Raw genomic sequence first — 17,327 nt, 5'->3', positions numbered from 1 at the left:
GTTCATGGTAGGTTTTCACTGCTGATGGAACTGTCTCCAAGGTTATGTACATTTCATCCAGAAAACCTACCAAAACCCTTAAAAAAACAGAACTAAAATTGGTCCTGTGCGACCTAGAGGCAACTGGGATGGAACACAAAGCTAACCACCCATACAGCCGCTGGGTTACTGGTTACCTTTAATTTTCAATGTTATTTTATTGAGTAACTGCCCTCTATTTTACTGTGCTAATTTTATGTGTGATTTTATTCTTGTTTTCTGTAAGCGTCTTTGAGTGTCTTGAAAAGCGCTATACAAATAAAATGTATTATTATTATTATTGTATTATTATTATTATTATTTTGAATTGGTCAATATGTAGTTTCAGGCCAACTTTCTCAACAAAGCGGACCTGGTTCATTTGCATGCAGAAAGTCAGGAGGACACGCTGAGGGGAGAGAACATCCTGAGATTACCTGAGCTCAGCAGCTTAAAACTATCAGCTTTATTCACTTAAAAACGCTATAGGCAACTCTGCAGGAAATAACTATGCAAATAATATACCAGTGCCCATTTTGAATAAAGGTCACACAGAGCAAATCATAATTCAAACAAAAACCATCAGTGAAGGTTTTCATTCTCCATAATATCATTGACTTCTCAGTTGTTAGGTCCCACAAAAAGCTAAAATACAAAATCACCTCATTTTCAACCCTCCCTCTTTCCATCCTCCTCCTTTCTCAAATGAAGCTGAGGGAGGAAATCCACATAATTTCCCCCAAAGCACAGAACTAATCCTTCAGTTCCACCGAGCCATGTAGCACTCAGGCCTGAACCAAATCTGCACTTCTAATCTATTTCTCCACAGAGCAGGTGAAGAATGGGCTACCAACTTGATCCATACGCAGTCATTATACACAGGACATTGCAACCAAATTTCTGTTATTGGTGTCATAAAGTTACGTGTCGTGACCATTTGAAGCCACAGTGCATAGAATTTCACAGAGTATGCAGAAACAGCACATGCATTTATTTCTTTATGGGGATTTTTCATTGATGAAAAGCTCGCGGGACATCCCCAGCACGGCTCAGCTCAAAGGAACAGGTCACCGTTTTTTCCATACTGAGATATGTTCTTACCTGAGCTTAGACGAGTTGATGTGTACCTGTCTGGTCTTTACGCGTGCGCTCAGTCACACAAAAAGACCAAAGATGTTGTTAGCATTTAGCCTATCCTCCTCTCCTCTACGGGGCCAAACGGGGGTGAAGTCAAAAGTGACCAAGCTCTTCCACGTTTCCCCCCTTAAGGTTACGTGAATAGTTACACAAAGTTAAACATGTCGATTTTCTAAGCGGATAAAAAGGGGAGCTATATTCCAAGGCGTAAACACACCTTAGGAGCACTTTGTGTAACTATACTTGGATCGTGTAACTGCTCACGTAGCCGTATTTAAATAGGGAAAGTAAGTTAGTAAGTAATCTTTATTTATATAGCACCTTTCACAGACAAAGGCCACAAAGTGCTTCACAACACAGTTAAAAAGCAGAAATGACATACAATATAAAAGGGTCAAGACAACAAAAAAATCATAGCAGCCCAAAGGTAGCTGATTAAAAGCTTGAATGCTAACATGCTAACAACATCTTTGTTCTTTTTGCGTGACTGAGCGAATGCATAAAGACCAGACAGTTACGCATCAACTCATCTAAGCTCAGGACATATCTCAGTATGGAAAAATGGTGGCCTGTTCCTTTAAAGGGACTAGATGCAAGTTGGTCATTTTATACTCCCTACGGCCACCTGAGGTCTTATGCGTAACTGCAGGTTCTATATTAAGCTTGTGCATGACGGCACTTCGGACCCGAATTAACACCATTTTGAGTGACAGTGCAGGATTTTAAAGGCAGTTGTGGTGAACAGGTCTGGGCTCATTGTACACATTAGGACATGGCTGGAACATGTAGGGGGAGGAAAATACTTAGTTTTAACATTTTTAAACTTTGTGTAGTCCCTTTAAGAGGTTAACAAAAAATTTCAGGGCGCTGATAAGTGGATACTCGTAATAGCAATAAAATGAAATTTACTCATCACTATTGGCCATAATGATATGCTTGATCTGTATTTCTTGGGTTATATTGCAAACATTTTAAGAAGAGGGAAATAGAGAGCGAATAAATGTCTTACCTGTGTCCGTTGAGTGAGGCATGATGCAAGGGGGTGTATCCTGAGCTGTCTGTGCAGTTGACATTCAGGCCCTTCCACATGCTGCAAACAAACAGAGACACTGAATTATTGTTTGCACTTCCAATTTATTAAGTGGGGATACGCATGGACAACATCAGCAGTCAAAAAGAGATGCCTTACGAAAATTCAAGTCAGAAGTACACTACTCCTCGTTTAGACGGACGCATGCAGTGCAGGGCTCATGTCGCCTGGGGTTTTCCCAGGGCAAACATCATATGACCTCTCCGATTCACACGCAATGCCCTGAGCAGGTCACACAAGCACTAATTAGCTGGTTTTAAGCTTTGGGCTAAAGTGCTAAATCAAGTTATATTCACAAATTGACTGCATTATCAAATTTGAACCCATGCAGTCGCTGCAAGGACAAAAACAGGACCCAAATAACAGACATTATGGTAATATGCAATAGTTAATATTCTACGCTATTCACTATATTATTCCATTTATTTATCTATCAGGACCGTGTACATTAAGCTCATAAGCAAAGATTGTATCAGACTGTTGCTACCTGGCTTAGCAGCGTCATAAGGTTGGCTGGATTTATTGTATTATGATATATTACCAGCTTGTTTTATTTGTCCGAATGATCTTTGCACAATGTGTCTGTGCGTATCGATCACTCCGCTCTCCTGCACCCCTTCACAATTGACCCACTTACTGCAGCACTGAGAAATTGCTTGTTAAAAAGAGCAGCTTGACAAATGACAAGGGCAGAGGGCAGCAAACAATAGAAACAACAGATCAAAACCCCAATGGAACCACAATGTTTTGAGAGATGTAGGATTTCACTAGCCCTATTTTTATTTTTCCTTCTTCATTGGCTACGTTTACATCTGATCGGATTCCTGGAGTTCTCAGATCATTGAAGTGAAATGTAAACAGCATAATCTGGTGTAATATGTATATACCGTATTTTCCAGACCATAAATCGCACTTTTTTTCATAGTATGCCAGTCTTATTATGTCTTATTCTCCGGAGCGACTAATATGTGATTTTTTATTTTATTTTTTTTACAATTCAAATGTATAATTTCACATGCCACTAGAGGGCACTGCAGGCTAAACGAGCAGCAGAAAGAAAGTTTGGAGTGAGCAAGAATCTAAAAGCCAGATGGCCACAGATAGAGAAACGTGTTCGCAAATGAGAGCTGGAAAACATGCTGCCGGGAGAGGCTTGTCAACGGTGCAGTTACGCCTCCATGCCCAGGTGGTTGCCGTGGCGATAGTTCAGAAGTGACACCGAGGATGAAGATTTCAATGGATTTAGCGATTTGGAGTAAGATCGAGAGTTTGGTATGTTCTTTTTGCTATAGTTATCTGTTATATATAGTTATCTGAACTGTTTATGTGACGTTGACACTAATATAGTTTGCTGTTTATGCTTCGTGTGGCTAACCATCAATGTGTTGCGTTAGCATACCGTACGCCTATTCAGCCTGTTCTTTCTTCTTCATTACCCATATTTTGGCTGGTGCATCTTATACTCCGGAGCGGCTTATAGTCGGGAAAATATGGTAATTGGATTTCTTTCCAATCTTTCACACGTGTGCAAATACTAACCAGGAAAATAAATAAAAAGGCCAAACCAACGTCACAAAGATGAAAAGATATAATAAAAAAAAATACTAAAAGCATCCTGGTTCTGCAGGTGGAGCTGATTAGGGGGGGGGCAGGGAGATAGTTCTAAAGATCTAAAATCCAAAACTGCACTGGCTCACGTAGAACCCAGAGTTTTGGATGATTGGATTTCTGAAGTGAATATAAACGCATCAGATCTGATTATTGGGTTGTCTGATTACTTCACTTATCTGACTTTTCAGACCATGTAAACATACCCATTGTTAGTTTTAGAAATATCTACACTTATACTGTATGTCAGACAAATATACTGACCCCTTGTGGTAGCAATTAGTACAAGTGCTACAGCTGAAACCTTGTAACTAACTCTTCATCGTTTCCTTTCACATGAGATGCCCTTCTTTAATCCTTCAGTACATTAAGCACATGCCATGATGCTTTTACCACTGTGCACCACTTGAAAAGGGCCTTGTAGTTAAATGTCTACGGGCAGGAAAACGACTAATGTTACGTGAACGGCCCTTAGCTGTTTTCTACAGCAGGAAGCTGGACAGAAACGACCTTGAGCCCGCCGCACATTAACATTGGTGCCGTATAAGTGCGACCGTTGATCTGTGCAAACACTCATTAGGACGAATCGTACAAAGAGCATTTCATAAACACGACATGTAAATATCTACACACAGGCTGCTATCTGTAAAGCTGCTCTTAGGGACTTTGTAGACAAGCTGTTGGTGACTGAGGGATCGGAGGTGTTGTGTTTTCTCTCAGTATTCCTCAACATCGCAGCACTGTGAGCCCACAGTGTTACAAATGATGTGAGTGAAGTGACACCGGTAAAGTGTGACTATGAACTTACATAAGGAACACTAAGCAAATCGTGCAACTTTTCACATTATGAAGATGGTTATAAGCTAAAGAATTACACAGATCTTTTTGAGGCTACTACTAAAGGTTGCACGATTTCAGAATAAAGCCTGAAAAGGTTCACGGCTAAAAACGTTAAGGCAGTACTAAGTAACCTGTTTACCTTAATAAATTCTTTTCGTAATCCCGAAAGTGGGGGTAATACACCCCCTGGTGTCTCTGGCCAGAAAACCATAATTGCAGCTTTCCTGCCTACAGGTCGGCTCCAATATACACTAATGGAATCACGAAGAAGACGCTAACAGGCAAACAGGCAAAGCTAACTGTGGGCTAGCGCCACTTAAACAGTGTTTACAGCCAAGATTGAGTGAAAAAATGATCTCCATTGTGTAATTGAATGTACAATATCCCTCTCCTTATGTCTTTTCTGTCAGCATAGTATTTACTCTCACAATTACTCTTACAATTAGTAAAAAAACGTAACATGCTACGACACCTGGCAGCGGCGCTTACGGCCTCTAGGGGCACGAGTTACTTAATACTGCTGTAAAAACTACAAGGTTTGGCATCGGTCAATTGGGTCGAGGTCAAGGTTTGTAGAGTTAATGAGATATTTGAAATTGAAACAAATGTAATGAGTTGTGTAACGGTCGAAATGTAATAGTAATTTATGATTGCCCTGCTCTATGTTGGTTGATGACACGGATGGCAATAAAAGTAATTTAACCATCAGTTCTGGTCTTCTCAATATTGACTGGATGCTACATAGTGTTTAGATTTGAGATTAATGTTTTAAAATCCAGATGCAATTCAAAATGCACATTTTAAACACGTCCAGGAGCATTTTACATTTGAGAGGAGATTGAATCATGAACTGCTAACCCTAGCCTAGCTGGCACAATGTATCGGTTTGCAATACATCTTTGCTGAAATACCAAGAATTTATACTTTATCAATGTATCAATACTTAAAATGTTTAATGAGTGCAGTGTAGCCTGCTCTTACACAGCACATCACGTTAAACCTACATTTTTCATTCTTAACACTTTCTAAATGTTAGATGTTTTTTAACTTCTGGACACATGACGCTGTTTTCTTTTTTTACATTTTACAACAAGCAGCATTATAAGCTACTACAAGAATCACATGAACTTTAGAACATTGTTTGTACAGCTTTAAAGGAGCTATGCCTGATTTTTTTTCTTCCAAGTTATGGAATGAAATGTGTTTTGTCCTCCTTTAGTATATTGTTAACTCAGACATTTGGGTTAGGGATGTAATTACAAAGCTTTTGTATCAATTTCATGAACTTGCAGGCTAGTTTTGTAGCATTTTTTGTGAAAGTGACCCGGCAAGTTGTGAAATGTGCCTATAAACATGTCCCTGTGAAGAATTGGGATGCTACAAAAATGTTACGAAAGTTAGAAATTAGTCAATACTTAAACCAATGTTATAATTTAGTGGTTTCCTCTTTCATTGTTTGAAGTGAAAAAATCCTGTATAGAGTCTTAAGCTATTGGGGAGTTAATTACAGCCTTTCAAATTGTAATTTTGATTTGACTGCAAATATTTATGCAGTCAGCAGCCCTAATCCTTGAACAGCAGAATCTCTATGTCCAGATTTGGGTTCTATAATAATAAAATCCAACAATTGTGAGATGATGAACATTTGTGGTGGTGCATTGTTGGCTGGCTGAACACACGCTTCCAAGCATAATTAAACTATTGTTCTTAGTAACCTCGAAGGCGGAGGACGTTCAAAAACAGTGAGCTCTACCAGCGCCACACTTGTGCCTAAATGACACACACAAATTCATCAAGGCAAAAATCTTAATTTCAGATTAGTATATAAGAGTCCAATGATAGGATTTGTGGCAGCAACACATTTCTTTCTAAAATGCCACCAAACAGAGTCCAATCCCTCCCATAATGAGCTTTCTTATCACAGTCGTTCACCCTCCACATTCCTCCACCCAGTAGCACTATTCTATTGAGTGCTGAAAAGAAGGGTTAAGGAGGCAGTGAAATTTCAATAGAATTAGTGTGTAACCTGAGATTAGATAATGGAGAGGAGAAGCTCGGGCAGGAATGCACTGTCTATGCGCACTAATCCAATGTGCAGACGACATCTCCCCCCATTAACCTCTGAATCAGCAGCGAGGGGAACTTAAGCCCGTCTTCGCAAGCGAAACAGTTCTGGCTTCATCTCATGCAAAGAAGCCTTACTTTTTCACACTGGCTTGCAATCGCCAATCTTCTAATTTTGCGCCAGGGGCAGACACTTTTCAAACAAAGACATCAAAAGTGCAGGTTCCGATCATGAAAGGACTCCGGCAGAACTGCCCTGTGTTTGAACTCTTCCTCACTTCCAGACGAACAGCTCTGCCTTAAATCACAGTGCTGTCCACTGAAGCCTGTCATCATACAAGGTGTCACAAACATCGCACACGTGGATGCTTCAGATCTTTGCTTTTGCTTCACAGATGATCTTCTTGTAATGTTTAGTCTTCTTTGCCAATATTTACACTGAATTAACAAGAAATCCTGCACATTAGAGATGCATTGACCAATTTAAAGACGGCACCGGAGTTTTTGAACTGGAGCAAGGAAACCACAAATACTAAATAAGGCTAAAACCAGGTCTAAAATAGGATTACTAACATATGGAAACATCATTAATAAAACTTCATCAAAAGCAGACACTAAATTGGTTGATCTGAGACACTTTTAAGCCACTTTGATTTAGGATTCAAGCATCAACTGGAGTGTGAGGAGAGCACATTTGCCTATTTGTCGGTGCGTATATTAAGCAAGCGTCACATTGCAGCAGTTCAGCCACATCAAAGCACAATGCTGCCTTCAGAGGAAAATAAATGGCGGGATTGGGAAACCGTTTGTAGTCTAGGATTCAATTTAGATGGAAACCTGTGTTGTACATGGGCACCTGAGTGCACTCACAGCGGAATGAAACACACACAGAATCAAAAGAGCAACAACGGTAATAAGGTTATAGGACAAAATCAAAAAAGGGAACAGAGATAAGGTACATAGGAAGTAGAAGTACTTTATTTCCTGATTATTAATTTGTATATTTGGTCAGGACAGTGTATATATGCCACGTTGGATTGTTGCCATGGACTAATTTCTCATTCTCAAACACTCTCACTCAACCTGGACTATTGCACATGTGTTTAGTGGTCGGGGAAACCAGAGTATACAGAGGAAACCTATGCGCACTCACGGGGAGAACATGGGACCTTCAATGTTTTACTGTAACCATGTTTTCTTGTAAGCTAAAAAAGAATTAGGCCACGTGTCATGAATAGCGCCTGACCAATATATCGGCAAAACCGATAAAAAGGCCGGTATCTCCAGAACCGAAAGTGATAGAGAACAGAAAGTGCTGAGGCAGAGCTTTAAAATGAGCCCTCCCACAACTTCTTAGGCCACAGGGGAGCGGAGAAACATCACGCTGAAATTCAGTCACAAGTTTGTGCAACTATTTTATATATTTTTTGTTATAGACTTTTGCATATAATTATAGAGAATTATGTTTTGGAATCTAATGATTTTTGTCTTTCAAACGAGCTCATTTCAAAAAACACATTTTAAAAAATAAGATAAATATCAGAGGTGCATATTAGAAAAACCCACATTAGAAATATTTGTATATATTTCTATTATGAACCTTTCTTATATGATTATAACATGTGCCAACTAAGGACAGACTATCATTACACGTCGTCTATATATAAACGATCTGTGGATTTGTCAAGTAGAGGACATGGGAGATGATGAATGTACGTTACAATGCCTCGCTGACTGACTGCCTGTGAATTGCCTGTTTGAACTTCTGGTTGTTGCTGTCAATAAATGTGGCTTTAGAAAAATCTAAACTTTCTCTAATTATTCAAAAACAACTTTAACAAACGCTGAAATATGAATATAGTTTTCTACTAACTAAAGATACAAAGACATGGAGAGGAGCAAAGTGGTTCAACAGCCCATAAATACATATAGTATATAACGGAGAATGCTAACTTGATGCTTCATGTTTGCATTGGGCTGATGCTAACGGTTAGCTAGCGCTAGCTACAACTGCCGTTTTTTCACTTCTACTGAAGAATCTGCTGTGAGAAAATTATCATATGGGCCCAATTTACACTTGACTCTATTTATGTGTGATAAAAAAGTTCATATTCCACGAGAAAAAGGCTGAAAAGAGTGAAAATTGTGTGTCTCTTAAGATTCTATTTTCCCCCTCGGCGAATCCACGCCCCCTTCTATAACGAGATTCACCTTTAAATGTCCACAGACTTGAGCTAGACAAAAAATCTATTTGAATTCAAAATCAAGTTGGCAAGTCAAATCGATTTGATTTGGTATTAAAGGTGCATTATGCAAGTTTTGATGCAAAAAAAATCAGTTGAGATTTGTGTGTATTTGACCTTTGAGTGACCCAGTGGCTGTATGAGTGGTCAGCATGGCGCCTTTACTTTCCATCACAGTGGTCTCTACAACGGTCCAGGATCAATTATTTTGTAGGCTTTCCGGTGAGAGGATCCGTCCACAGTGAAAACCTGATGAACAATTGATCCTGGAGCGTCATAGAGACCACTTCGATGGAAAGCAAAGGTGCTATGTGGACCACACATATAGGCCACTGGGTCACTACAAGGTCAAATACACACAAATATCAACTTTTTTCCACATAAAAAGTTGCATAATGCAGTTTTAATGATATGGATGTTTGAAAATCTTTGCTACAAACTGCACAGTGACTTTTCTTCTTTTTTTTTACAGTGACTGCCTTTGCTATTTTTGGGTTTGTTGATGCACTTTAACTAAAAACAACAAATATATATATATTTAAAATATATTTACAGTCATTTGCATTTTGTTTTAAATGCGGGGAAAAAACAAATTGAATCGTGAATTGAGTTTTTTATAAGAACATCAAATATTTTGGGGGGGAACAAATCGCCCAGCTCTACCACAGACAGATATGTTGTTATAAAAGCAGATAAAATAAATATCTCAAAAGCGCAACATAAGAGAGACTGTCCCCTTTTACCCCGTCTCCACAGTGTAATTTAACCTTCTGCCAGTCTCAGCTTCACTCCTTAAATCATTTGCCAAAAATAAGGAGGATTTGTTTGTAGTGTCATACGTGCACATCGTACAAATGCAGAGGGAAACCTCAGCGAGAGGAGACGACTTCAAAGAACAGCTGAGTTTGTGTCTCATGTATGACAAACGCGTCACTTCAAAGTCTCCCATACTCCAGAAAGAGCTCCAGGGGCAGGTTCATAGTTTGAGGAGCCTGCACCCACCTATAGGAATTGAATACAGTGCTTGACAATTTCAAGATTAGGGTTAGCTTCCACTTCTATTTATTCTCAGCATGACAAATAGTTCAAAAATATTATGAAATACAGAGTGTGTTGTTACCATTACTGCAGACAAGGGCATTAACAGACTAGTTGACCCGACTACTGCGGCACTAGCATCTAATTGTTTTTGCTGGTTAGCCTTCACCTTTAGTGCTACAGTTTCATCCGTGTTATTATTTACGCACATGTTCAGTGGATATGAGCGAACTAAAGCCGGGACAGTCTACACTCTCACACGGACTCATTCACATGGAATTAACAACGATCTAACTCCGGGTCCGAAAGCTCGTTTGCTTCAGACATTGGATTTACAATGAAGATGATCCTAACAGTACAAAGGAGTACAGATGAGGCCAGGAGGAGAGTGAGACAAAAATGGAGAGGAGAGAGGAGGCGATGTTTCTGAAGGTAACACTGAGAATTGCTTAAAAATTAAGTTCAAACCAAGGAAATGGAAATAAGCTCCTATATTTTATATTAATTTAGAAAATAATCTGGCAAAATTTGCTAAAATGTGAGCCTAGTTAATTTGATAACGTCATCATCACACGACTCGACTTCAGCTATATTGACAAATAAGTCGACCTCTAAAAATCAGTAGTCATTAATGCTCTACTACTGCATACTATACTTAGCACTTTCCAAGCACTTTTCCCCTATTGGACTGTCTGACCTCAACAGCATCAGAAATGCTACTCTCACATCAGGCTTCCATTACAGTGAAGAGAAAATCCCATTCACACGTCGAGCAAGAGGCAATCCTGACTTCACACAAGGGGTGTTCCCTTTTCTCAACCACTTTTCACAGCTTCTCTTTACAATACTAAGTATTTCACTAATACTGCCAGTACATAAACTTTCAACACCCATTTTATGTGCTCCAACCAATTACCTACATTACTATTTACAGCAAAATTGTGAAAGTCTTTAACGAGCCCTTGCCTTCATCAGCTTAAAGGGACTAGACAGAGTTAAAAATGTTAAAATGATGTGTTTTCCTCCCCCAATATTCTCCAGTAATGTCCTAATGTGTAGAATGAGCCTGGGCCTGTTCACCACAACTGCCTCTAAAATCCTGCACTGTCACTCAAAAAAGTGTTACTTCAGGTCCGAAGTGCCGTCATGCACGAGCTTAATATAGAAACTGCAGTTACAGTTAAGACCTGAGGTGGCAGTAGTTAGTATAAAAATGTCAACTTCCATCTATTCTTATAAGGTGAATCCCTGGTTTGCTGACATGCTTTTACATATTTGGTGAACAGGTCTTGGCAACATAACCACTCCTGCAATTTTGTGCATTTAAATAAGCCACAGTAGTGTCCCTAAGCATTGGACTCCATCCAACTTGCACATTGCTGCCAAAAACATGAACAGCAGGAATGTCTAAAAGAATTTGCATTACGGTTACTTCTAAGTGGGATTGATTACTTACTGAAAACACAGATTACAGCATATTTCCCTGAATAGAGTGGGGCAGGAAAATCCAAAATGTGGCAAGTCATGACATGGGCCGACATTTCTCATGGCTATCAGTTTGGCCTCTTCCTATTTAAAACTTTGTTTTGTTATGATATTGTTTATTTGGCAAATTCACTGCGATAGGTGCTATACTATTGCTATTGAGCTTGCATTTCTATTTAATAACAGTGCATTTTTAACTCAACCTTCAGCAGTCATGCACCGGTTTTATATTGCACTTTTCTGGAAACACTCCACACTTGCTGAGTGGTAAGCTACTATTGTAGCCACAGCTGCCCTGGTGTAGACCAATGGGCGAGGAAAGGCCTTCTCTTTGGTCCTCATGACGGGAAAATGACATTGCTGTAATACCACCCCCGGCGACTCCAAAATACATTTTGTAAACAGGATTCCAATAGAGTCTTTGCACCTCCACTGCTTCCACTGGCTCCGAAGATTTTTTTGTTTGTTTATCAAAAAAAATGCTGTGACGCATGTGGGCTGGGTATCACATTTTCAACCACACTGGTTTTTATGTAGCAGACTTAAAAAGTTGAAGCCTAAGGCTTTGATTGACATTCTCAGGGGCAGTTTTGAGGAACATGCTTTTACAGGCCACGTGTGCTCATTACTAGGAGGGTAAAGTGTCATGCCCCAAAACACAAGACCAGCTGAGAAACTGTCGCCACATATAAATGTGATGCACCTTGTTCTGAAGCAACAATGTCCCTACAGGGAATATCTACACGAATGCAGCTGTTAAAATATTCAAACATGAGCGTAAAGTTGTACATAGTTAAAGTAACATAAATAATCTTTATTTTATCTGACCTTTATTTGACTAGGATACATCTCTTTTTCAATATTGTCCTGGCCAAAATGCAGGAAAACAACTTCACACACAAGTTACATTCGTTCAAAATTAATCAAACATTGAATAATGAAATCAAGATAATGCACTCAACTACAACAGGTACATGTGAAAGACTTTGTTTCAAGAATGGTTAACAGTGATTAGAAAGTACTAAAGTAACATAAGTTCTCATCAAATCGAATAATCAGATATGCGAGTGATTAAAAACATCCAAAACACTCAACAGGTCAAAGGTCAGACCTCCCAAACAGGAAGTAATTAAACACTGACCCTGTTGAACATGTCAGGGCAGTGGGTCATGTACAGTAATGGAGTGAAAGGCTGAGTGCACTATTTCATTTGTTCTCAACAATAATTAACAAAGCACAGACGATCAATATCTGCACCGCTCCTGACAGCAGTCCAGAGTCAGTATTGATGAAGTCTGATCATCGAGTAGTGGATTGGTCCCGAGGGTTTGGCCCACTGTGTTAGAGAACAATAGGAGCACAAGGGACTAACCTCTCACCTCAAGCTAAATTTGAGACAATACAATAGAGGCCCAAAGCAAGAGGGAACATTCGTGCTCTAACAATGTGTACTGCAACAATATTGTGAACTTCTGTTATTAATGGTTTGGGAAATATTGTTCATCAGTACATTCAGCCTCTGAGTTGAGGTTTAGCCACATTCGCTTGGGACCCAATTCAATTGCCTGGTGTGCCTCCACCATTGTGGCATCTCCGGGGTTGTATAAACCAATTTGGCCTGTGAGGATTCCTGCACAAGAAGATTGCACTGAAACATTAGACAGTGCCATCTGAATACTTTCCTGCTTCATCATCATCCTCTTTTCCAGTTCTTAAACAATGAGACACAGTGTCTGAGGGCCCACCGCCTTAAACAGACATGGAAACATCACTCCCCTGTCCTTAGCTGACACTAGGATTTGGCATGTATAAAAGATATTGTAACTATTAGAAGTGGGTTTTTTGTTCTCATAAAATTTGGACACAAAGGCTAATTTATCAGATACAGGCGAGCTTTCACAGTCCTTTTTAAAGCAGTTCATGCGTGCACCAGCTCCCACAAACCTCTTCACCACATGACAGCGCCGGACACAACTATGAATCTAAACGAACAGAAAACAAGGTTAAAGCAGGACAAGCTTCTTGATAAACAGGTTGTTGTTACTTTAAAGACTTAAATAAGTGAATGTACGGGACACCACCAAGCTTTCCAGAAGACAGATGATACAGAGCCCTCCTTCCTCTGCCTTTAATCAAACAGAGAAAGGCCTAAGGGAGGAAACCGCTGCAGCGCTGCCAATATTGATTTCCACTGAAGCCTTCCCAATCAGTCACAATCACAAGAGCTACAAACAATCTCCCAGCGCGCGTATAGACTGCATGTAAGGCCCAGGTGTCTTCCAAAGCAATTGGCCTTAGACTAAGTGACAGAAAGTCTAAAATCTCCACTTACCGGCAGACATCCACGAATTTATAGAGCTGTGCATTGACTGACCACATAGCTGTAGGATTACAGAAGCAAAATGTCAACTCCGGATGTCGGGATAATGAGAAACAGCGAATGGACGCAGTCAATGTAAATCTGCTATAAATCCAGTGAGGAGATAAGTGCAGTGCCTAAGACCTGAGACGGCAAACAAATGGCAAGTTATTGAGGCAATATTATGCTTTTTTTTTGTTTTGCCTTAATGACCAGAATGTAAATTAAAATGTTTTCTGTTTTATTCAAATGTACAGTAGCAGCTAAGCGTATACCAACTGTTACAGTACAGTACAAGTACTTAGCCTTCATAAGTGAACTCTGCATTAAAGCAGTACTAAGTAACTTGTTTACCCTAATAAATCCTTTTCGTAGTCCCTCTGGGGATAATACAAGTGTTAATGGGATGATTGGGGGGTCTTTCATCTCCCCCTGGTGTCTCTGAAAAACACAATTGCAACTTCCCTGCCTACAGGTTGGAGGCACCAATACACACTAATAGAATCACAAAGAAGAAGCTAACAGGCTAACAGGCAAAGCTAGCTGCGGGCTAGCGCCACGTAAACAGTATTTACAGCCAAGTTAGAGTTAAATAAATTATTATTTTCTGTCAGAGTAGTATTTACTCTCACGGATGAATGAGTGGTTTATTTTGGTTGACTGATGAATTTAAATCAATACAATATCCAAAAAGTACTAATAACATAACAAAACATGTGTTCATTCATTCATTCATTCATTCATTCATACAATTAAGGAGTAAAAAAACGCAACATGCTACAACACCTGCAGTGGAGCTTATGGCCTCTAGGGGCATGCGTTACTTAGTTCTGCTTTATGTATTCTTTGTTACCTGTGCAACAGATAATCTAGGTTAAAGTGATAGTGATAGATGCATCATTTTTTTGTAAAGTCCCTCCTTCCCACATCTTAGCACTTAATCACAGTCAAGTATCCTCGCGCATTGACCAATGAGACAGGCTTATCCTGTGAACCAGCCTGTCAGGTCCAATCAGGAGGGAGGGGGAGGAGCTTGATCATTTCCTTTTGAAAATTCAGTTCCTGCTCTCCTCACTTTGCAAACTAAGGGCTTTCTGGTTAAAAGTTACCTTTCTGGTTAATTTGATTCTATACTTTCAAATGTCATCTTTCCTCACTTAGCAGACTTACAGACTATCACTTTAAGGCTGCAGCACATAAATAGAAGTGTATAGAAGACCATTCTGTCTTCAGCATTGTGGGTTTGAGTCCCGACTGACAATTTACAAGATGGTTCCACCTGCTCTACCCCTTTTACCCTGACCATAAACTGAGAAACATAGACGTAGCATTATTTTTATTTTTGCCCTATTCTAAACAAAGGTACTGACTCCAAAAACCCAGCCAAATTGCTAGCATGAATGAGCTTCTGTTAGCCCGTGCAGCTATTCTCATGCTTTTTTACAGTCAATAGTTCTATTCAATACAGCCTGCAGAAAAACAAGCAGTCGTCACATGAATTAGCTGTGGTCCGTTTAGCTTAAAAGCAATTTGTTTACAAACACTAAAACGTATTTTGAATAAGCTGTAAGACAAGAATTACATACGTTTTGTGTCAAAGAGTTAAACAACACTAAATGAAGAAAATTACTCAAGTCTCAGCCTCGTTTCAACACATTCTTTCACATTAAGCCGTTCACTTGCTGCAACTCTAAACACTTGTTCTTAAACGGAGTGGGGAGCTGCAAAGGGCAGCCACTGCTTGCCTTGTTAACTCTCAACTGTGTCTTGGGAGCAACAAATCCTTTTCTTGGTGTTTTATAATGCCAGGCCTTTTTAAGTTTTAACCTCCATCACCTCCAACAGTCAAGGGCCTGTGAGCAGGAACTTATGAGCGATAGGGGTCCACTCTGCAGGTTTTTTATATACCAATCTGAAAAGTGATTGACCTCGCCAACATTTTAGATCAGTCATAATTTTACAAAAAGACCAAAATAGTTTATTGCGTACGTCTGAGCTAACAATCATCATAAAAGTCATCACGTAAGTTGCAGCCACAGAAGGTTTATCTTCATTATCCAGTGTGTCACAAAAATAAATTAGGCAGGGAGAACCACAACGCAAGCCCATTTACCAGAAAGTTATTTCAGGCAGTATGCTGCAATAATGAAATGCCTATATTGTCCTCAGAAAGTCAAATCCAGAATCATCTGAAACTCAAAGGCCGCATGCATTAATGATATGTGCCTTTCAGAAATATCAAATATTTATTGAATTGTAGACATGTAGCTCTAGCATAAAACATACTACAGTATAGTGACACTCAGCCAACCTTTGCCCTGTATAATAATATGTATATTTGTTTAATAATAGTAATAACTAAAAACATACAAAAAAAATAAAGAATACAGAAACATAAGAAATCCAAAGTCAATTTACCACACCTACTTACAATGTTATAGCACAAATGATAAACATGCTCAGTTTGTTCTAACCTATTTTTAAACTTAATATATGATTAAGGTGAGGAAATCCCAAATTATAGTATCTTTAGAGATGCATTCAGCTATGAGAGAGTTTTTTTTTTTAATTCATCCATCTATTTTCTTCCACTTTTCCGTTTCCGGGTCGTTGGGCAGCTGTTGGAGCTGCCCAAATCACATTGCACCAGCCCCTATGGCTCCTCCTGCAGGTGGTGGGTCCACAGAAGGACGGCCTCATGGTTCTAACCGGGCCTGTTGGTCTCTCATAAGGGGCTTCTGAACCCCTCTTTGTCTGACCCGTCACCTAGGACCTGTTTGCCCTGGGAGACCCTACCAGGGGCACCAAGCCCCCGACAACAGAGCTCCAGGATCATTCAAGCGCTCAAACCCCTCCACCACGTTAAGGTGGCGGTTCCAGGAGGGGTTGACAATTCATCATTTATAAAATCATGCAACTTTTTGGATCTCAAATGACATGCACAAAAATGCACTTTATTTTCAGTAACTATAGATAGAAGCACTTGTACAGTCTGAGACAAGCATTGGTCCTGAGATGTGTTTGTGAGTGAGAGAGAGCAGAGGAGGGCAGTGGCTCAGTTCCATGTCTATATATGGTCCGTTACAAAGCAGTGGTTTACTCAGAGACCTTACCCTGTTTGGGTCTCTCCATAAAACTTCTAAACAATACCAGACCTAGGACTAATCCCACATGACATAACACTCACAACATGAATTTTACAAAAGGGAATTAAAATGTTGAAACACTGAATCAATGTGCATTTACTAAGTCAGTACATTTGCTCCCTATAAGTGTGCTGAGATAATTTAGCGTCACTGTGGGCTGAGCTTGTTGAATGGACATCATTTTTATTACATGTTGAATAAAGATCTGCGCTTCATGTTGAGGCTGTGATCACACATTCGCACTTTTGAGACCAGTCCGAGTGAATGCAGATATACTGTAGTCTGGTCAGAGGGTTTAC

General features: G+C 39.6%; 1 protein-coding gene across 3 annotated transcripts in view; it reads right to left on the bottom strand.

The window, feature by feature from the left end:
* Positions 1–17,327, bottom strand: part of anks1b (ankyrin repeat and sterile alpha motif domain containing 1B) — a 178,829-nt gene that overhangs the window by 129,147 nt on the left and 32,355 nt on the right. For all 3 annotated transcript variants that reach the window (XM_079582748.1, XM_079582745.1, XM_079582746.1), the window contains exon 2: positions 2,165–2,245. In XM_079582748.1, coding sequence (XP_079438874.1) covers positions 2,165–2,245 — 81 coding nt within the window. The remainder of the gene's footprint in view (positions 1–2,164; positions 2,246–17,327) is intronic.

The sequence above is a fragment of the Gobius niger genome (assembly GCF_951799975.1).
Source record: "Gobius niger genome assembly, chromosome: 2".
NCBI lineage: Eukaryota > Metazoa > Chordata > Actinopteri > Gobiiformes > Gobiidae > Gobius > Gobius niger.
This window is presented reverse-complemented; position numbering and strand designations above follow the sequence as displayed.